The sequence below is a fragment of the Acinonyx jubatus genome, chromosome B2 (genome assembly GCF_027475565.1).
Source record: "Acinonyx jubatus isolate Ajub_Pintada_27869175 chromosome B2, VMU_Ajub_asm_v1.0, whole genome shotgun sequence".
Classification (NCBI taxonomy): Eukaryota; Metazoa; Chordata; class Mammalia; order Carnivora; family Felidae; genus Acinonyx; species Acinonyx jubatus.
In genome coordinates, this window is record NC_069385.1 from 34,829,081 (window position 1) to 34,852,380 (window position 23,300).

At 36.8% G+C, this 23,300-nt stretch overlaps 1 protein-coding gene and 1 long non-coding RNA gene across 4 annotated transcripts in view; one reads left to right on the plus strand and one right to left on the minus strand.

Moving 5' to 3' along the window:
- Positions 1 to 67: 67 nt before the first annotated feature.
- On the plus strand, positions 68 to 22,802 carry LOC113598687 (uncharacterized). Of its 2 annotated transcripts, XR_008298344.1 has the most exons (4): positions 68 to 8,591; positions 16,790 to 17,045; positions 18,786 to 18,851; positions 19,225 to 22,802. It is a non-coding gene; the product is annotated as an uncharacterized LOC113598687 (long non-coding RNA). The 2 variants fall into 2 exon arrangements; XR_003419353.2 differs by lacking the exon at positions 68 to 8,591 and having other exon boundaries at positions 15,169 to 17,045.
- LAMA2 (laminin subunit alpha 2) overlaps positions 7,898 to 23,300 on the minus strand; it is a 606,210-nt gene continuing 590,807 nt past the window's right edge. For both annotated transcript variants that reach the window (XM_053222255.1, XM_053222254.1), the window contains 4 exons: positions 20,618 to 20,771; positions 18,195 to 18,325; positions 16,058 to 16,280; positions 7,898 to 8,425 (listed from right to left, as the gene is read on the minus strand). In XM_053222255.1, the coding sequence (XP_053078230.1) occupies positions 8,268 to 8,425; positions 16,058 to 16,280; positions 18,195 to 18,325; positions 20,618 to 20,771 (666 nt within the window). In that variant the 3' untranslated portion in view covers positions 7,898 to 8,267. The remainder of the gene's footprint in view (positions 8,426 to 16,057; positions 16,281 to 18,194; positions 18,326 to 20,617; positions 20,772 to 23,300) is intronic.

Here is a 23,300-nt window from a genome sequence, read left to right on the forward strand (position 1 = left end):
CTTTTTGTTTGTTTGGACGTATCATCTGCAAATATCTTCTCCCATTCAGTAGGTTGACTTTTTGTTTTCTTGATGGTTTCCTCCAGTGTACAAAAGCTTTTTATTTTGGTGTAGTCCCAGTAGTTTTTGGCTTTTGTTTCCCTTACCTGGGGAAACATATCTAGAAAAATGTTGCCGATGGCAAAGAAATTACTGCTTATGTTTTCTTCTAGGGGTTTTATGGTTTCAGGTCCTATCTTTAGATCTTTAATAAATTTTGAGTTTTATTTTTATGTATGGTGTAAAAAAAATGGTCATGTTTGATTCTTTTGCATGTAGCTGTCCAGTTTTCCCAGCACCATTAATAAGAGATTATCTTTTCCCCATGTATGTTCTTGCCTCCTTTGTCATAGATTAATTGACCATAAAAGGGTGAATTTATTTCTGGGTTTTCTATTCTCTATTGATCTATGTCTATTTTTGTGCTGCTACCACATTGTTTTGATTACTACAGCTTTGTAGGTATATCTTGAAATCTGGGTTTGTGATACCTTCAGCTTTATTCTTGTCAAGATTGCCTCGGCTATTCAAGGCCTTTTGTGGTTCCATACAGTAAATTTTAGAGTTGTTTATTCTAGTTCTATGAAAAATGCTGTTGGTAATTTCATAGGGATTGCATTAAATCTGTAGGTTGCTTTGTTTAGTATAGACATTTTAACAATATTATTTCTCCCAATCCATGAGCATGGAAATAATTTATTCTTAATTGAAAGGTTGATTTAAATAAATAGTTCTTTCTCTTTCTCTTTCTTTTTCTTTTGATAGCAGTTCTACTCTTCATAGTCTTTTAAGGAAGAGGGATTTTGGCAATGCTTTAATTCAAAGAGGACTCTTTTGATTTCAATATCTGGATCTTGTGTCCTCAAGTTCCTGTTGTATTTCTGTTCAATTATTCATTCAAGAACTTTGTTCTCCCATTACTCTGCTTTATAATTACTGCACTTTTTCAGAGATGAGCTTCTGGACACACTTGAACCCACTGGTACTTGGTAGAGTCAGAACAATCACATTTGGAAAACTTTATTAATCTATACTTTTAAATGTAATATTCTAGCATAGTTTAGGAATTCAGTTGAATTATATGCATTACATTGGTTTAAACCAATATTATTTGGATTATTATGTAATTTTTAAATAACTTTGTTATTCCAGTCTCCCTGAAAAAAATCCTTATTAATCCCCTTTCTTCCCCCTCTCCCTCATATTATTGTTTCTGATAATCCCTACATCAAGTTTTCAGTTATTCAGTAGGTTTACTACCCAACAGAGGGATGCTGGGCACCTTGACATTGTGACTGTTTTAAAGTTAATTTCTGCAAATTTTCCTCATAAGATCCTTAATTTAAGAAATTGTATATGATAATAAAAAATTGTATATGATGCATTCATAATTATCTCTAATACATTAGAAATCAATTATTTTTTTTTAATTTTTAAAAAATCTTTACTTACTTTTGAGAGGGAGACAGAGTATGAGCAGGGGAGGAGCAGAGAGAGAGGGAGACACAGGATCAGAAGCAGGCTCCAGGCTCTGAGCCATCAGCCCAGAGCCCGACGCGGGGCTCGAACTTACCAATCGTGAGATCATGACCTGAGCTGAAGTCAGATGCTCAACCGACTGAGCCACCCAGGCACCCCAATTTTTTTATTTTAGAGAGAGTGAGCAGGGGAGAGGGGTGTGGGGAGAGAGAAAGAGAGAGAATGAATGAATGAATGAATGAATCTTAAACAGGCTCCATGCTCAGCACAGATCTCAACACGGGGCTTGGTCCCACAACCTAGGGATCATGACCTGAGCCAAAATCAAGAGTCAGACACTCAACCTACTGAGCCACCCAGGTGCCCCTAGAAACCAATTTATAAGATAAAATAAATTGTTAAATTATATCCAGTTAAGTATTCAATACACTAAATTATTCACAGTAACAATACGTTAGTTTTGAGAAGTGCCTGCATATAGTAGTGGAAAATTCCCCTTTTAATTGTCATTGAGGAAAAAAAGTGAAAAATATTAAAATGAACCACTTTGATTTGTTGTATAAAAATTGCTAACATCATATTATATAGTTTTGATTCATTTTTGATGCTACAACACATTGCTAAAATTTTAATCAAAATATTAATATAAATTCTCTATGTTAGGATCAAACAAAAAGAATTTATCAATAAATTTGCTTTTACTATATATTTAAAGTGGGCATTGCTTTTATTTTTTATTTTTTATTTTTTAAAAGTAAGCATTGCCTTTAAAATTAGAAAAATAACAATCTATTTCTCTCTCTCTCTCTCTCTCTCTCTCTCTCTCTCTTCCATCTCTAACTGTTAATATAGAAAAAGTTTGGCTTATTCTACACCTCTGAGAAGACTCATGAACTGTCACTTACTTAATTAAATAAATTCTGACAATTTTAACCCTGGAACATACTCTATAGAGTTTTGAATGCAAAATGCATCTCAATGAAACATTGTCACCTAAAATTTGTAGTATCTTTTCAGTGAATTTTGTTTTGGGGCCCATACTTGATCTTGTGTGTTTTTCCTGGTCATCCTGTTTTAGTATGTATGGCATGTCTTTCTCCGTCTGCAGTCAGCAGTCTCTAATGTTGATATTTCAGTTTTAGGGATGATTGCCCATTTCTCTGAAGTGCCCATCAGGGTACTTCTGATGAATTCTGTGTATGCTGCATAGCTTCTATGCATTTCAAGTAAGCCAATCCAAAATATACTCTCCAAATTTGGTCAATCTATTCAGATATGTCTTTTGTGTGTTTTAGCAATCAATTTGATTTCTGTTATATGTAAGATAATGGCTTTATTAGGAAATATTATATAATTATACAAAATCTTAATATGTGGATCTAATTGTTTTTAAGTCTTTGACTCATGTAATTCAAAAGTAACAAAATGATTAAAAGTGTATGCATGTCTTTATGATTAGATGTTATACACAAGAGTTTGAGTGTCAAAAGTTTAGACCACATTTCTGTAAAGGAATTTAAAAGTCAATAGTTTATTTGGCCACAAACAATCTCCCAGTTCCGACATTACCACATCCCTAAGACTGTGTGTGTGTGTGTGTGTGTGTGTGTGTGTGTGTGTGTGTTGTGTGTAAAAGTGGAGGCTGGAGTAGCCGGGGAGAGAAATTACCAAGAAAAAGTGAAATAAAAAGCTGTAATTCTTAAGCTTTTTTTCATCTTAACATTATTTTAAATTTCTAAAATAATATTTACTTCACAAGAAATGTGGCAATGAAAACATATGCTTAGGGAATTGAGAAAATTCATTCATAAATGAACTCATTGTGTGACTTGGCTTTTGGTTTTGATTTAAGCTGGTCAGATTCATTCCTCCTCGTTCGTTGCCTTCTGCCCTGCTAAAGTATAGTTGTCAAAAGGTTAAATATTTATGACTCGCAGGCAAATATGTTGTGAATACACGTCAAAGATTTTATTTAACTCAATGAGGGAAGAAATAAGATGATGAACTGGTCTAAAGAGCATTTGAGAATCTATACACACACAGACATATACATAAAGGAATATTAAGATAAGATTTCTCAGTTCGATAAAAAATTGTTACCTTCAACCAGACAAAATTTATTTATATTTCTATGTGACAAAAATCTACAAGATACCTTTGACATTATAGAGTTATAAAATAGGCCAGTCAACGGAAACTCAAACCCAGTACTGCACTGAAAGAACACCCAGGGATTTCTTTTGTCTAAATTCTGAATTTTTTTTTGATATCCGTACCCTAATACTCTTAATTTTGGTGTGTCCATAGTCCTCTATCTACACTCACTCCCTTGGTGATCTCATCAGTCTTGTGGCTACAAATAACATCAATGTTCTGATGATTCCCATATTTATGCTTATAACTCCAGACTCATTATCCAATTGCCTATGGTACAGTGGTCTTAAGTATCTAATGGATAAGTTTAAAATTAATATCTAAAACCCATGACCTGGTTTTCCTATCTGTAAAAGGCCCACTTTGACTACAACCCCCCATCTCCAAATAATGCCTACTCTATTCTTTCAGATGCGTAGAAGTTATCAGTACTTTATTTTCTCATACTCCATAGGCCATCTTCATTTTGCCTTAATTACCTCTTTTGATCCCCTTCAGTCACATTTTAAGGTTGGGGGCTAAAAATCAACACATGAATTCGGAGAGGGGGAGCACAGTTTATGTCATAACACTCTCACTTCTATAGAAACACTAATCTATCTTCAAAATATATCAGAATCTAATTACTTTTCACCACCTCCCATGCTATCACATTTTATATTATTAGGTATGTCCCTGAAGAGGGCTGAGCTCCAGAGAGACAACCTTCCCAAATAAAGCAGGACTTTGATTTGTCCAAGGATAAATTAGTAGTTCTCCAAACATGAAAATACAAACCAGGAAAGCTCTCCAGAGAGTCCATTCTGCTGAAAAGTTCAGTAAGTGGTGGTATTAAGAAGAACACTATTTCTTTGATTTATAATTACTATGTAGCTATTCCTAATATCCCCAAGCACATATAAAAACAACTTCCTCTCTTTAAGTATGTTGTGAATATTCTTTCATTTTTTTAGTCTCAATTTTTTGTGTTCATTTATGTAAGGGATAATGGTCACTGTTCAAAATAATGGATTTCTCTGAAGTACATGTCACTCTAAAGGAATCTGAAATATGTTGATGTTCTATGTATGTATGTATTTGTGTATTTATGCAGAAAGGCTCTGCGTTATTTTGCTGGGACTTCCATGGCAACGTACCACAGACTAGGTGGCTTACACAGTGGAGATTTATTTTCTCACAATGCTGGAGACTAGATTTCAAGATGCTGGCAGGGTTGGTTTCTTCTAGAGGCCTCTCTCCTGGGCTGGTAGATGGCTATCTTCTCTCTGTGTCTTCACAAGGTCTTTTCCCTATCTGTGTCTTACTCCTTCCTTATAAGGACATCTGTCATGTTGGATTAGGGCTCACCCACATGACTTCATTTTTCCTTAATTACCTCTTTTAGATCCCCTTCTGCAAGTACAGTCACATTTTAAGGTATTGGGGGCTAAAACTTCAACACATGAATTTGGAGGGGGGGGGGGGAGCACAGTTCATGTCATAACACTCTCATTTTGACAATGGGCACACATTTCATGTCACTTAGGTTTCTGGCACAAATGCCCAAGAGTGAGCCTGAGTCACTAACCTGCATATCAAGATTCCAAATAAGAGAATTTCAGGCACAGCCTGGAAGATCCTTTCCCTTCAAGTGCCCCTTGGGTCTGAAGTATGTACTAATTTCAGTCAAGCAGATGAGTACAGTACAACAGGTTTGTATTTCTCTCTTGATTCAACAGATTAAAAGACATTGAAAAATGCTTTTGCAATCCTGCATTAGCAGGAAGTCATATCTTTTGCAAGTGGTAGTGAAAGACTATGCTCTGTACTTGGGAAAACTACTGTATTTTGTTTCCATAATAATTGTAGATACCAATTATATTCCCTAATAATTCAATAAATATTTCACATAAAATTGAGATTTTTAATTTGTCAAAGTAGTCTTTTCCTCTGTTGTTAAGCAGAAAATCTAGAAGAATTCTGTAGTTGGAGACAATAGGCTAAATCAAAGAAGGAGAAAATAGTTATGATTTTTAAAACCACTAATTGAAACTTTGCCAGTGTTCTAGTGCTTTGGGTCTGAAATCTGCTCAGTTTCTTATATTACATTGTCAGCTGTGCTCACCATGGTAACTTCAATAAAACTCCCTTCATAAATGTTTTTCTTCTGAAGTGCAAAGCACCTTCTTAAAGAAGGTTGACAACCTGGTAGGAGTGGGTGTTTGAAAAATAAATGAAAAGTATTCTGTCTTCTTCGTGATTGCTGTGGGTGGAAGGAGGTGAGGAAATTATTGAGGGGATTAAGGTTGGGTGAAAGAAATGTTTTGCTTTGGGATAAAAATCTGATTATTGAGGTAGAAAATTAAAATATGCCAGAGAAACTTTTCCTGTTCATAAAATTTCCTTATTTCTCATCTTAGAATTTGGACAAGTTTTGTCCATACAAATTCATGATCCACTTTTGAATATGGATTTTGTCTGGGACAAATTTAGCCAATACCTCATTCAGTGAATTCTGCTTGGGTCCAGATCAGCTTTCTTGGGAATATTTTGGAAAACTTAACTAATGTGGGGCTTGAAGCACATCAACTCTCTCTGGGTTTGTTCCAGTTCCTCCCCCATAAAATAGGGAGGCAGTAGAAACCCAAGTCCTTAGCCTTAGTCACACATTAGAGTCAACTGGAGATGTTTAGAAAATGCCAATGCCAGGGCCTTACTCAGAGACTATTTAAGGTCTGGGGTGATATACAGATATAAGAATCTTTTCTTTTTATACGTACCCAAGGCAATTTTAATGTCTAGCAAGTGATGAGAATCACTGTACTTACTGATTTCAAAGGGCCCTTCCAATTCTATCATTCTAAGGCATTCACCTACAAATCGACCTCAACAGGACTTGACTCTGATAGGATTATTAATTCAGTACCTTTGCTTTCAAATTTGTTATATTTCTTTCTGTTGAGGCTTCAGGAAAGAAAGGCATTAACTTTTAGTTTAGGAACTTAGCATCTTTATTTCTGTTTATTCACTTATTTTCCAGGTAAGCACAAATCTTGTCAGTGTTCAGTGGAGAAGGAACATCCTCATTTTTAAAACACATTGGTTCTCAGAGAGTTTTATGATTTAATGATGCCTCAAAAGGCATTAACTTGATTTAATATATATATATATATATTTTTATGTGTGAGGAAATGGCCAAGACAAAGTTAACAACAATAGATTGTTAGAGGACTCTACAACTCTATGACATAGTGGATACTTTCTCTCTTTAGAACAGTGGTTCTCATTCCTGATGGAACTTTAGAGTTGCCTGGGAAGCCTTTTAAAAATACTCATGCCCAGGCTACATCCTAGGCTAAATCAAGCTTCCCCAGAAATTCCAAAATGGAGCCATGATTGAGAATTGCTTGATCTAGAATGAAGTTGTATAGGCAAATGATATCAAGCAACTGGCTAATGGTGAAATGCTGAGTGTATTAGCCATCTCCTTGATTAGAAACAGCACCTTCTTTCCCCTTGTGGATAGCACTGTCAAAAAGGATTATTTTTCTTTTGTTCAAATTACCATGTGAAGGAAGTCTGTTCTTTTATATGTTCGGCGTTATTAGACTACAACTATTTCTACTGAAGATGGCAAGTGAAACACTTCCTTCTTAAATTGATGAATAAAATCTAGGTCAGTCTTCTCAAAGACCCCTTTGAAGATGGTTGAAAGAGTGGATAAAAGAAGAACTAAACACAGACTTTTTTTAAGGAAATTAATTTGTTAAGTCAAATTATCACTCAAAAAGACTCAGCAATGTACTTCTATTAAGTTTCTGGTTTATTGTTTCCTGGGAGGTAAAAATGCATTTCAGCATTATTCCTCTGTGATTGTGTATACTGTGATATTCACTGAAAATTTAAGGAGCCCATAGTCTCAGTAATACAGTATCAAATGTGTGCTTAATTGTCATTCTGGAGCTTGGTTCTGGTGTCTCCCCAAAGCCTATAAATCATTATCAAACAAGAAAATCAAGTAATTAAGCTCTCTTGCCAGAATCTGATCTATACTCTCTAAATACATGCTCAGCACAAAAAAAGTATTCATTCATATGGCTAGTTAAACTCTCTAATAATAAACCTACATCAGGGAAATGATTTGCTAATGCTTTCTCAAACATAGGGAGTAAGGAGCTGATTTCCTCCCAAACATGCCAAATCCATTGTTGTTTTCAGTGGCCTGAACAGAAAGCCAAAGATGATGTACATGGAAAAGGATGAAAAAAGTTTTAATAGGAGTTAATAAAAACAATCAAAAAGTTGCATTCACAAATTACATCTCAGCTTTTCTTGAGATGACTTCAAGGCATGTTGCAAATTCAATAATTTATGGTCAGTTGCCTTTCATCTTTAAAATCACACAAAAACAAGCAATTATTTAGAATGAAATAATTGGTTTAATATTCATGGACTTAAGTTGAATTTAAAGTCGGTCTGGGCTCTGAATCAGTGCCATCTGAGTACAGAAATAATTCAATATACATGCACAAATTAGTTTTAATAACATATAGGTAAGATATATTTCTTTTACTTGATATACTTATTTTGAAGGGCCTTTCTTGGAGTTAAACCTATTAGTTGGCTGGGCATGATACAGGTTGAACGCCCCATAGTTCCAGGGCCTTGGCAAAATTGACCTCCAGCGGCTTGCCTGTGCCTTTCGTGAGCCTCAGAGATCGGATGCAACCTCGGAACCTAATGTTGGTTGTCAGGCCAAACTGATTGAGGCCATCTGAAAAAGAAAGCAAAAAAGACTCAGTTTTGAAATGTGGCTTCCATGTTAAATGTATTTTTAAAGTTTAATTCCAGTGTAATTAACACACTGTATTACATTATTTTCAGGTGTAAAATACAGTGATTCAAGAATTCCATCTACAACTCAGTGCTCATCAAGACAGGTGTGCTCTCAGTCCCGTTTACCGGCTTCATCCATCCTCCCACCCACCTCCTCTCTGGGAACCCTCTGCTCTCTATAGTTAAGAATTGGTATTTCTGGTTTTTGGTTTTTGTTTTTTGTTTTGTCTTTCTTTCTTTTCCCCCCTTTGTTCATTTGTTTTATTTCTTAAATTCCACATATAAGTGAAATCATATGCTATTTGTCTTTCTCTGACTGGCTCATTTCACTTAGCATTATACCGTCTGATCTATCTATGTTGCAAATGGCAGGATTTTTTTCTTTTTATGGCTGAATAATATTCCATTGTATGTATGTATGTATATGTGTGTGTATACACACATATACACATGTACACACATACATACCACATCTTCTTTATCTATTCATCTATTGATAGCCATTTACCTGCTTCCATGGTTTGGCTATTGTAAATAATGCTGCAATAAACATAGGGGTGCATATATCCCTTCAAATTAGTATTTTTTGTATTTGAGTATATACCCAGTAGTGTGATTATTGGATCATAAGGTAATTCCATTTTTAATTTTTTGAAGAACCTTCATACTTTTTCAGTGGCCACACCAGTTTGCATTCCCACCAGCAGTACACTAAGGTTCCTTTTATTTCACATCTTCTCCAACTCTTGTTGTTTCTTGTTTTTTAATTTTAGCCATTCTGACAGTGTGAGGTGATATCTCATTGTGGTTTTGATTTGCATTACCCTGGTGATGAGTGATATTAAGCATCTTTTCATGTGTCTGTTGGCCATCTGTATGTCTTGTTTAGAGAAATGTCTGTTCACGTCTTCTGCCCATTTTTTACTGGATTATTTGATTTTTGGGTGTTGAGTTATATTGGTTCTTTATATATTTTAAATACTAACTTTGTATCAGATATATCATTTGCATTCAGTAGGCTGTCTTTTAGTTCTGTTGGTTGTTTCCTTTGCTGTGCAGAAGCTTTTCATTTTGATGTAATCCTAATAGTTTATTTTTGCTGTTGTTTCCCTTGCCTCAGGAGACACATCTAGAAAGATGTTGTTATGGCCCATGTCAGAGAAATTACTGTCTGTGCTCTCTTCTAGGATTTTATGGTTTCAGATCTTATATTTAAGTCCTTAGTCCATTTTGAGTTTTTTTTTTTTTTTTTTTTTTTTGCGTGTGTGCATGGTGTAAGAAAGTGGTCCAGTTTGACTCTTTTGCATGTAGCTGCCCAGTTTTCTTAATACTATTTGTTGAAGAGACTTTTTCCTACTGTATATTCTTGCCTCTTTTGTCAAATATTAATTGTGGGTTTATTTCTAGGCTTTCTATTCTGTTCTATTGGTTCTATTGATCTACATGTTTCTGTGCCAGTAGCATACTGGTTTGATTATTACAGTTTTGTAATATTACTTGAAATCTGAAATTGTGATACCTCCAGTTTTGTGTTTCTTTTTTAAGATTGCTTTGGCTATTTGGAGTCTTTTATGCTTTCACACAAATTTTAGGATTGTTGCAGTGGCTGGTGGGGCATGTGACTCTTGATCTCAGGGTTGTGAGTTTGAGCCCCACACTGGGTGTGGAGATTACTGACAAATAAAATCTTTTTTAAAAAAAAATTAGGATGGCAGTTCTGTGGAAAATGCAGTTAGCATTTTGATAGGGATTGTTTCGATCTGATGATTGCTTTGGGTAGTATGGACATTTTAACACTACTTGACCTTCCAATCCATGAGCATGGAATGTCCATTTGTTTGTGTCATCTTCAATTTCTTTCATCAATGTTTTATAGTTTTCAGAGTACAGGTCTTTCTCCTCCTTGGTTATGTTTATTCCTAGGTATATATTTTCTTGGTGCTTGTACATGGGGTTGTTTTCTTAATTTCTCTTTCTGCTGCTCATTAATTGTGTATCGAAATGCAACAGATATCTGTACATTGATTTTGTACTGCAACCTTACTGAATTCCTTTATCAGTTATAGTAGGATTTTTTTTTCTTTCTTTTTTTTTGGTGGAATTTAGGGTTTTCTATATATAGGTATCATATCATCAAATAGTGAAAATTTTACTTCTTCCTTACCAATTTGGATGAATTTTATTTTACTTTATTTTTTTCAAATCTAATTGCAATGGCTAGGACTTCCAGTACTATATTGAAGAAAAGTAGTGAGAGTGGACAATTTAGTCTTGTTTTTGACCTTAGTGGAAAATCTCTCAGTTTTTCACTACTGAGTATGATGTTAACTGTGGGGTTTTCATACATGGTCTCTATGAACCTACTTTTGTGGTATGTTCCTCTAAACCTACTTTGTTGAGGCTTTTTATCATGAATGGATATTGTACTTTGTCAAATGCTTTTTCTGCATCTGTTGAAATGTTCATATAGTTTTTACCCTTTCCTACTTGATCGTGGTGAATGATTTTTAAAAATGTATTCTTGGATTCAGTTTGCTAGTATTTTGTTGAGAATTTTTGCATCTAATTTCATCAGATATACTGGCCTGTAGTTTTTTCTCTCTTTTGTAGAATCTTATTCTGGTTTTGGTAATGCTGGCCTCATAGAATTAAATTGGAAGCTTTCCTTCCTCTTCTATTTTTTAAGTTTGAGAAGACCATGTATTGATTCTTCTTTAAATATTTGGTAGACCTCACTTGTGAAGCTATCTGGTCCTGGACTTGTGTTTGTTGGGAGTTTTTTGATTATTGATTCAATTTCATTTCTAGTAATTGTTCTGTTCAAATTTTCTATTTCTTCCTGACTCACTTTTGGGAGGTTATATGTTTCTAGGAATTTATCCATTTTCTCTAGGTTATCCAATTGTTTTCATATAATCTTAGTATTATTTTATAATCCTTGGTATTTGTGTGGTGTGGGTTGTTATTTCTCCTCTTTCATTTCTGGCTTTGAGTTCTCTCTCTTTTTTTTTGAGTCTAGCTAGATGTTTATCAATTTCATTGATCTTTTCAAAGAACTAGCTCCTACTTTCATTGATCTTTTTTTTTTTTTTTTGGTTTGTTGTTTCTATTTCATTTATTTCTGTGTTAATTTTTATTATTTCTTCTGCTATTTTTAGGTTTGTTGTTGTTTTTCTAGTTCCTTTAGGTGTAAGGTTACGTTGTTTGAGTTTTTTGTTTTGTTTTGTTTTTTTGCTTTTTGATGTAGGCCTGTATTGCTGTAAACTTCCCTCTCACAACCAACTTGCTGCATCCCAAAGATTTTGGACCATTGAGTTTTCATTTGTTACCATGTATTTTTTAAATTTTTTTATTTGATTTCTTGGTTGACAAATTTATTGTTTAGTAGCATTATTTAATCTCCATGTATTTGTGTTTTTTCCAAATTTTTTCTTGTGGTTGATTCCTAGTTCCATTGTATTTGGGTCAGAAAAGTATGTCTGTGACCTTCTTAAATTTGTTGAGACTTGTTTTGTGGCCTAATATGTGACATACTGTGGAGAATGTTCCATGTGCACTTAAAAAAATGGTATTCTGCTGTTTTAAGATGGAATGTTCTGGGCGCCTGGGTGGCTCAGTCGGCTAAGCGTCCAACTTCAGCTCAGGTCAGGCTCTCACAGTTCGTGGGTTCGAGCCCCGCGTTGGGCTCTGTGCTGACAGCTCAGAGCCTGGAGCCTGTTTCAGATTCTGTGTCTCCCTCTCTTTCTGACCCTCCCCCGTTCATGCTCTATCTCTCTCTGTCTCAAAAATAAATAAACGTTAAAAAAAAAATTAAAAAAAAGATGGAATGTTCTGGATCTATCTGTTAAATGCCTCTGGTCCAGTATGTCATTCAAAGCCACCCTTTCCTTATTGATTTTCTGTTTAATCTGTCTATTGATGAAAATGGGGTGTTAAAAAGGGGTGTTACTGTACTATTAGTTTCTTTATACTTGTTATTAGCTTTTTAAATTTTTGTTATTTGGGTGCTTCCATATTGGGTGCATATTCACCACTGTTACATCGTTTTGTTGGATTTTTCCCTTTATTATTATGTAGTGTCCTTTTTTGCCTCTTGTTAAAGTCTTTGTTTCAAAGTCTATTTTCCCTGATATAAGTATTGCCACCCTGGCAATACTTTTCATGTCTATTTGCATGATAAATATTTCTCCATCCCCCACTTTCAATCTGCAGATGTCTGTTGGTCTCAAAAGAGTCTCTTGTAGGCAGAATATAGATGGGTTTTGCTTTTTTAACCATTCAGACATCCTATGTCTTTTGAATGGAGCATGTAGTCCATTTACATTCAAAGTATGTATTGATAGGCATGAATTTATTGCCATTTTGTTATTTTTTTTGTGGTTGCTTTTGTAGAGCTTCTCTGTTCCTTTCTTCTCTTGCCACCATAAGTTCTCTCACCATAAGTTGGCTTTCCTTAGTGATACACTGGATTCCTTTCTCTTAATATTTTGCATATCTGTTACTGGTTTTTGATTTGGGGTTACCAGTAGGTTTGTATATAACATCATCTGCATATGGCAGTTTGTATTAAGTTGATGGTCGCTTAAGTTTAAACCAATTTTTTACCTCTCCCCGCCCCGCACCCCCCAAAAAAACTACATTTTAGGTATATGGTGTCATACTTTACATCCTTTTATTTTATGACTCCATTGACTGGTATTTTTTACAGATACACTGATTTTTGCTGCTTTTGTGCTTTTTGTCATTTTAATTACTATGTGTTTTGGTGTGGACCTCCTTGTGTTCATTTTGTTGGGGGATTTTTGTGCCTCGTGGATCTGAATTTCTGTTTCCTTTCCCAGGTTTGAGAAGTTTTCAGTTATTCAGTCTTCAAGTAAATGCTCTGCCCCCTTTTCTCTCTCTTCTTCTTCTGGGATCCCTATAACGTGAATGTGATTACTTTTGACGGAGTCACTGAGTTCTCTACGTCTATTGTCATTTTGCATATTTTTTCCTGTCACCTGCTCAGGTTGATTACTTGCCATTACTCTGTTCTCCAGATTGCTGATTTGTTCTGCTTCCTCTAATTTGCTATTTACTCTATCTAGTGTATTCTTAATTTCAATTATTGTATTCTTCATCTCTGATTTTGTTTTTTCTCTCTTTGTTAAGGGTCTCAACATGTTCTCCACTCTTTTTTTCAAGTGCTGTATCTTTATGATAATTACTTCAAATTCTCTTTTATGGATATGACTTATTTACGTTTCACTTAGGTCTCTTGCTGTAATTTTGTCTTGTTCTTTCTTTTAGGACATTTTCCTCTGTCTCCTCATTTTGCCTCTCTGTTTCTGTGTGTTAGGAAAGTCAGCTAAGTCTAATGCCCTTGAAAGTGGTGGGTAGGCACACACTTTTAGCAAGGTCGAGCTGGTCATCTGCCCTGAGAGAACATGTCTCTGCTGCTGAGACCAGGCCAATCCACAAAACGCACATGAGCAAGGTGCGTAGTTTTAGCAAGGTGTGCATGCCGTCTCTGGGAGATGGGACAGAGGCCCTGTAAAACATGAGGTAGGGAGATGCAGTATTAGCAAGGTTTGAGCCTGGTTTTTTGAGGGAGGGGATCCACAGCGCCAACATCCAAGCAGGCTGGGCTGGAGGGGGTGGGGCTTGGTGTAAGCAAGTTAAGTAGCGGAACAGTTCCCTCTGTCTGCACTACTTCCTGCAGGTGGCTGTGTGTTTGTGCTGGGGGGCAGGGGAGGGAAATGGTGCTTTCTGGCTTCTTTATTCCTGGGGGAGCCTCCCAGCAATCTCTGTCCCTCTGGGATAGTAAATAACTCCCCTCCCTTATGCCCCAGGTGTTTTGCAAACTGCTGCTGCTCTGCTGTTATCTCTGTGGGCTGTTCTTTGTGCTGTCTCTTGAAGGGTGGGGACTCAGTCTCTTACCACCCTTCTGGCTCTCCCAGAGACAAGTCTGTTGATTTTTAAGGTTCCAGGCTTTAAGTCTTGCTGGTTGTAAAAGCTCACAAAATTTGGCCCCTCCTGTTTTCAAAGCCAGACGTTCCCGGAATTGCCTTCCCCATGTAGACTCCCCAGTGTGACTCTGTTTCTCTTCCCTCTGCATACCCGTGGCTCCCTCACTTCCACCAAGGGCCTGTGGTCCTTTAACTTCTCACTGAGTCTCTGCCCTTCCTACCTTCTTCCCTGTGGCCTCTTCTCTACATTTTGTTGTGGAATTTTTTCTTCCAGTCTTTTCAGTTCATTTCTGGATTATTTATAATGATAACATGTGTTATCTAGTTGTATCTGTTGGATGAGGTGAGCTTAGAGTCCTCTCTGCCATCTTGGCTGAAAGTTTTTTAAGGGCCTGTTTTAGTCAGCTGTTAGCTTGAGATTAAATTGGAAGCCTGTTTTAAGTAAAGTTAGTGATTTTGTGCTTAGCTTCGCTAACAGCTAAACTTGTAAAGTTTCTATGGTTATGTACGCTGAAATTTGGAGACATGTAGAATTGTACATTTTAAGATAGCAAAGAGTTTGATTTGGAATGAATGAGTTTACAACTCTGATATATTATGGAATTTTATTTAGTGAAACAAATCAATTGATCAAATATTTTACTGAATTAGGATATGGGCTTTCAATGGTGACTTTATTACTTTCTTCATTGTAAAAATACATCCCAAAAGGTTAAATAGGTTGAAAACTCCATTCTTTCAGTAGGCCTAGTAAGTGCTAACTAGGATCCCATTTCATAGACTCTAAGTGGAGAAATACATTATCTCCTTCAAAGTATCTTGGAGGGTATCCCGATTGAAGCAGAGGTAGGCCCTTTTCAAACCCAGAAGCAACTTTGGAAAAAGGAGCTCTGAATTGGTCCCCATTTCTCCTAAATCTTTCCCTCCATTAACCACTGCTGAATATATATTTTGCTTGTTTTATTAAGCAGAGGAACTTTACATGGGAACGGCAGTTTCTCTTGCCAACATGCGGAAAGACCATTCCAAGAGTCTGTGTTATTATAGTATTTAAAAAGAGCTGGTTGGGTTATTTCTCATCAAGTTGGGCACTCTTGTTTATGGGCACTTTAGGTAACTCTGTGGTTTATGTGCTCTACTTAATGTGCTGGACAGGGGTTTTGAATGCAGATTTATTGCTTAGGTTTCTTTGTAATATAAATATAAATGCTATAATAACCTAAGGGGGAAATTAGCTGTGTTTAACCCAATGATTTCCAGAACTTGAGGAAATAAGTTCCATAACAATTTATGATTCCTCTGGTATATTGATTTTCAAAAAATCAGAAAGAACACCAACTCTGACTGTTAAATGCCTCATATCTTTTATAAGCAAATTCATTTCCTCTAGCCCCCATCTCCTCATGAATGAAACTTCGGGGGCTATCATGTAAAGTTCAGCCCCATGTGGTTTATATAAGTAATATGCTCATTTTACACACTGGAAATTTCAGGTGTTATTTATGGGAGTAGATTCTAAAGCTAGGAAGTATACTTAAGCACACGTTCTTGGACATATTTATAGAAATATATAAATATTTTAAATCCACTAACAAATTCTTGCTGGGGTAGATAAGGCTCACCTGGGAATCCTCCAACAAACACGGGATCATTTGTATCAGCTGATGTGGATGCCTGGTTGGGGCTCTGGGCTAACACCTGGTTCCCATCTACCGTCAGCTCAATGCGGTGTTTGATCTTGTTGGCTGTGACTTTATGCCATTGTCCATCACACAAATGCCCAGGGATCCCAGCATCATAGACAGCAGTGAATCGGCCAGCACCATTGTCCACATGAAACATAAGCTAGAAAATAGGAGATTGAACAGTCACAGATGGTTTCATTAGAAAGGTTTCATGATGGTTTGCATAGCAAAAATTGTTATGTCTCTAGGAAAAAGGCATCGGCTGGAATAGTTAGAAATGAACATATCTGAGACATTTTAAAAATTAAAAAATCTTGACAGAAATTAAAACACAGATTTAATGACCAGGAATCACAAAATATGTTCTTTGTTTGGAGCAAGATGTGTGAGACTAGTAATAATTCTGCTTTCAGAAAATGTGATATATGAGTCTAAGTGATAAAAAAAAGAACCTCATATACACAGGGACAAATTCTACCATAGATCTTTCTAGAGTATGAGAGTTCTTAGTGAACCTTTATAAAATTTCTTAAAAGATGTTTAGAGTAATTCATTAATTTGATTTACAAATTCATTTTAGAGGATTATTGGTTTTGCAAAATGTAAGCTTTTGAGGTTTTAATTGTATGTATTCTTTTTTTTCCTTCATGGATTCCATTTTATATGCAGGATTGCGAATAACATAAATTACTTTTTTGGGCAAGCTTCATGTCACAGGTGCCAGAGACTTTCAGCCAGAAGGCCAGTTAAATTCTTAACAATGTAGAACTTAGATTGGAAGTTCATGTCTAAATGAGAAAAACCTGTTTTCAGTAACATGGAACAGTCCCTGAAATTTGAGATGACAGAATTCTTTTGAAGCTGACGAAGAAAAGAAACATATTGAAACACTGAAAACAGTCAGTCTTGCAACACGTTTGACAAGGTAAAAGAAAAGACACGGGGTTTTTAAAAAGATGAAAAACTGCAATAGGTGAAAAGTTTGTAAACTGAACAGGGATGTAAAAACAAAACAAAACAAAACCTTAAGGTTTTACTCTATTGGGTGGAGTTTGTAAGAGCAGGACTTGAGAGAAATACACATACATTGTAATGGAACTTGATACTCTGACAAATTGATAGTAACTGGTTAAAAGCAGGCGATGAAATGAAGCGAACTCCAACAAGATGTAGTGAACGTGCTTGAAAATCTGGCAAAGCCATGAGTTGTTGCTTGTCTGTTCCCCCTTTCCTGCCTCTGTACTCCTGGATCTTTTTGCTTTATTGCCTTTGAGGATGGTTTGAAGATAGGAGGGAGAGTCTTGAGGTCACTCTGTGGTCTTTCTTCTTGGGAGGCGGCAGCAGTATACGAGTGGACATATGAACAGGGGTGAAGCATGAGTCCTATTTAAGAGCCAGATAGAAAACTTGGGCGACTCCTTGCTTTGCCTGCCTCTCTTTACCTGCTGCCTTCAGTACAAAGTATATACACAGGTCATCTTGCAGCAGGTTGCTGTTCATAGGCAGGGAGGGACAGGAGAGGTGTTTGGAATTAGCTTATCCATTATAAGCAAATTGGAAAAATAGATTATGTTGATATAAATTCAGTATAAATCAGTACTTTTTTGAAATGGTATCTAGATGATTTTAAAATAGAAATTGAGAAACTGATGTGTCAGTTGGCCATCTTGACTTCTGAGATGTGCCTACTGTGGTATAAGAGGCAAACACTGATTTTAGACAATCCAGGCCCCCTCCTCTTTTTCCCATTGGAACCTACAGTTCTACATACAGTGTATTCACAAAGAGGATATCAGTGTACTTTTAGCAACAAGTAAGAGCTTGAGATCTAAAACTATTTGGCCCATTATGTGTCAACACAATTGGCTTACTGTAGAATTAGCACACTTAAAGCTTACACTGGTCTACAGAATAAGTGTTGAAAACACACATTAGAGATAATCTAGATAGATGGAAAGATACAATCTAGCTTTCTCCCAACAAAGAATACAGCAAGGCTTCACAATGTAGATGTTCTACAAATGAACAACAATATCATGAGGAAATCAGAAATATGTAGACAGCTGACACTCACCTTTTCATCAATCATTTCGACACCCATTCCATCCATTTTCTGGCTGCTGATTCCTAGAAGAACTCCAGTGGTTCTAGTTGTGCGGAACTCAAATTCTACAAGAAGGTCCAATCCCACTTTGAACCCATCAACTGTAAAATGAAGATTAAAAAAAAAATGTGGATTAGAGTTTAGGGATTGTTGATTCAAGTTTGTACAATGCAATGGTTTAGATCTCAATTCAGATGTTCGTCAATTATAATAAGTTCCAGACTCTCCTATGGCCTATATTTCCACCATCGTATCATGTAACACTTTAAAGTTATTGCTTATTTTCTTGGTTGTCTTCCCTCCTAGCATGTAAATTCTGTGAGGGCAATTTTATTACTGTGCCTACCAAGGTATCTGGCACGCAGGGAAGTTTAATACATAGTTGTTGAATAATTAAATGGATGAACACACACGGAGATTGGCTCAAAGAATCCCATAGCAATGCATGGTTCTTTTGGAAGTCTTACTGTTGGATTAGGTCAAGCATTTCAATGATTATTCAGTAAGATTTTACTAGGCTGCTCTAAGATTACTGTTTCCATTTTTTTTTTTTTAATAAAGGAACTGTAAGCATGATTTTGAAAGAGAAGATTCTGGGACATAACTAGGTTTTTCCAGTTTATCCAAGTAAGTTTTTTTCTATAATTTCCTATATTTGATTCATTGATTTATTTAATCTTTTAGGAAGTATTTAGGACATGCCTCTTAGAAACAAAGCCATTCAATATGAACAGACCTAGAAAATATCAACTGCATGGAGTATTAGAGAAGAACTACAGAAATTTTATGCATGTCTTCTATTTATTAAGAAATAAATGCTATTTGTAATCACAGTTGCCTCCAATGAAGGGTAGTGTCTATTATGTGAAAAACTTATTGTTCTACTGAGAACCTTGATGGGTTGGGATGTGCAAAGGTGGGTTTAGAGCAGATTGTAAGAGAAAAAGAAGCTGAATTGTCCTGCAAAATAAAACAAAGTGCTTGTTTTTGTCCCTGAAAGGGAGAAGTGAGGAGAAGAAAGGCACAACATGAAACAGTTCAGCGGAAGACAGAGTGAATTGGCCAGTAAAAACCACAGTGATCAGGTGGCTGAAAAGGTTTTAAGGACAAAGATGTCAAAGGTTTAATTGAAGCTGTATGTTTTACAATGATGAAACCTTCTCTAATCATCCAAGTCTTATAAAGATTGCATTACACTGTCTGTTGAGGGGATGGGAGGAGTTGTTGGAAATTGGGGAAGTGGCTAATTTTCTGGTCCAGTTTGATCCAGAATGAAAAAAAAGAGCCCAGGCAGAATAGCAAGTCAATAAATTAACTGCAGACCCTGAAGCTTGCCATCAAATTTGACCAAGAGAATGCTAGCCATCTGTGAATTTGAAGAAATCTTGGGGAAGGCTTTGGGTTTTCTCTGCACATGGAATGTAAGGCTCATCATAACCACCAATATTTAAATGTTTAACAAAACCTGTGTTTATCTGTTTTCTGCCTCAGCTATAGGTGAAGTTTCCAAATTACGCTTTGTCTGAGGGCTCTGGCCTTCCATCTCTGAAAACCTTTGTATGTGAGCATTTATCTCACCTTTTAAATCCTAGCTCAAATGTCAATTTTCCCATAAAGCCTTTCCTGATTTCCCCAACCAAAATTAATGTTTCTTCTACATATCCACAGAACCTTGCTTATATATCTTCTGTAGTTTTAAATCATATGTACTTGTGATTTCTGAGCGCACTGAATCTTACCTATTAATAGTATATTTTTTGAAAAAAGAAACATTTACTTCTGTTCCCCATGATAACTTCTATACATTATGTGCTCATTAATTTTTTTCTAACTCTAGGACTGAACAGTCCATCTTAAAGTATGTTAAGGTCTTTTTTGTTGTTATATATTTTATATTTTTCTTTCCAAATTGTACATTTACTATCAGTGATCCAGACCTGTCCTGGAAGTGCTCATTAGTAAGGGACAGATGCCTAAAGTCAGGGAAAAGTGCCAATCGTCATCACCATCGATGAGAAATGGGTACCAGTATGTGTCTGTCATGGGTATGAGTGGGAGCTCATGACATGGAGTATTAAAAGAAGTTGAAGAGAGGAAGAAAGAAAAATGCTACCTCGTCTTCAGAAAGGTAGGGAAAACTGAAAAGTAGATAAATTACATGTATAAACATATGGCCCTTCTTGTAGAATTACACTTATTTTTTTCTATTAAATCTTCTCACAATAAGACACATTAATCTTTAAGAGACTTTTTGTTATTACTACTATCCGTTTTTATTTCTGGTTTAAGTGTGCTAATTTAGGAAATCCAGGACTTTTATTTTTCCATACAAGCCAGAAGTTAATATTTGGACCTATTTAATATTCAACAGGAAGAAAATGGAAGTGCCTCACCTGCTTTGGCAAAACCTGTTCCATCAAAATATGTTCCTTTCTGAGCATTAGCAAAACACGTTCCAACGTGGAAACTGGAGGTTGGTTGTTCAAGATCTACAGGGGCCTCCGTCATCTGAAAATTCCTGATGCAGCCATCAATGCTGTAGGTCACCTAAATATTCAGGTCAGACAAAAACAAATAGCAGGTTTTAGCAGAAACTTTGCCTTTATATGGAATTCAGTAATTTGTGGGGATGCTCTGTGCTTGTAATCATCACCCAGTTTCCTTAACAGCCCCAAACTACCTAAATCTGTACCATCATCCCAGGCTTCACAAAATGGGTCCACAGAATCCTCTGTTGGGCTCCTCAACTAGGATATATCTAGCCTATATCTAGATTGTTCTGATATTCTAAATAGGGTACATTGTGATTCTCATGGGACCACTGGTTTGGCAGACCTATGTGCCCCATATGAATATCATAACTTTTCATTAGTTCCTTATGCTGGTTCTGGTCCAGGATGGTGATGTAGAAAGAACCTGAACTTACTGCCATGGACACACCAAATCTGTACCTATTGATAAAGCAATTCCTCCTTTAGAAGAACTGAGGGCCGACTGAATAGCTTCTGCACAGCAAAATGGCAACCCCTGACTCAATGAACTGCAAGGGGAAGGGATAGTACTGAGGGACTGAGAGGAGATTCATCTGACCTGGGGCACAGAAAAAGAGCAACTAGTATATAAAAGGCTCAGCCCCAGAACCCTGCCAAATGGTGAGGGAGCTGCTGGAACTCTCTGGGTCAGACAGGCTGGTGAGAGCAATGGTTTATGTACTTCCTCCACCTTGATAGCATGGACCATGCCAGGGTCCCGGCACCCCAGCTGGCCTATTGCCTGTGAGCCCCAGCCCCGTAGCTTATACCAGCGCCAGCTGTCCCAGCAAGGCAACCCCAGAATGGTGCACACTGGGACACTCCTGTTCAGTTCTCCCTACAACTCCAGCCATGACACCAAGGTGACACAGGAACAATGAATGCTGGAACACTCCAGACCCATACTACCTCAGCTCCAGATGGCATTCTGTGGCAACCCTGGCACAGAGCACTCCAGGACCTCCTGACTGATGCCTGTTTTGGCTCCAGCAGCCCCAGCAGGGGGCTCCCTGCACTGAGTGCCCCATGAACCTCCAGGCCATACATGCCTCAGTTTCAGTTATTACCAGGGTACCCCTTGCAGGGAGCACCCCAGGATGCCCCAGCCCACATCCCACTTCAGCTCTAGCCACCCCAGAAGGGCATCCTCTGCAGAAGAGTCCCCAAATACCCCAGCTTATACCCACTTCTGTCTTGCCAGGGTGCCCTCTGCATGGACGGCATTAGGAACCCCTGACTTGCACACACTTCAGTTTTAGCTGTCCTGACAAGGCACCCTCTATGCAGAGAGCCCCAGGACCACCCCAGCACATGCCCAGTTCAGTTCCAGCCAATCTACCAGGCAAGCTCCAGCACAGAGTGCCCTGTGACCCCCAGCCAGGAAGTCACCAGGCACACATAGCCTGCACAGGGGATGACCATACCACAAGACTGTTCCTTAAAGTTTAGGAGAAGTAGCTTTTCCACTTAATTCATAGAAACAAACATAAAATCAAGCAAAATGGAGAGACAGAGAAATATATCCCAAACAAAAGGCAAAACTTCAGAAAAAGAACTAAATGAAACAGAGATAAGCAATATGCCTAGTAAGGAGTTCAAAATAAATGATTGTAAAGATATTCACTGGACTAGAGAGAAGAGTGGAAGAATTCAGTGAAAACTTCAACAGAGAGATAGAAAATATAAAAAGGAACTAATCAAATTTGAAGAATATAACTGAAATGAAAATGTATGAGAGGGAACAGATTACCAGATGTAGAAAAACAGATCAGTAATCTGGAAGATAATAATGGAAAGCACCCAAGCTGAACAGCAAAAAGAAAAAAAAAATAATTTTTTAAAAAGTGAGAAAGAGAGTGAGCATGTGAGAAGGGGAGGGGCAGAGGGAGAGGAGGGAGAGAATCCCAAATAGCTACAGGTTGTGAGCACAGAGCCTGATTGATATAGGGCTTGATCTCATAAACTGTGAGATCATGACCTGAGCTGAAATCAAGAGTTGGACTTTTAACCAACTTAGACACCTAGGCACCTTAAGAAAAAAAGAATTTTTTTAAAAAAATGAGGATAGGTTAAAGGATCTTTTTGACAACATTAAGAAACAAACATTTACATTATGGGGGTGGCAAAAAACTTCCATAACCTAGAAAAGAAAATAGACTTCCAGATTCTAGAAGCACAGATAGTTTCAAACAAAATGAGCCCATGGAAGTCTACACAATGACATATAATAATTAAAATGCCAAAGATTAAATATAGAGAATTTTAAAAGCAGCAAGAGACAAGCAAACAGTTATGTAAGAGGGAAATCCCATCAGGCTAGCCATTGATTTTTTAGTGAAAACTTTACAGGTTAAAAGAGAGTAGCCTCACATATTCAAAGTATTGAAAGAAAAATAAAACTCACAACCAATAATACTGTACCCAGTGAGATTATCATTCAGAAATGAAGGAGAGAGAGTTTCTCAGACCAAAAAAAGTTGAAGGAGATCATCACCACTGAAGTGGCCTTATAAGACATGTTAAAAGGACTTCTTTAAATAGGTAA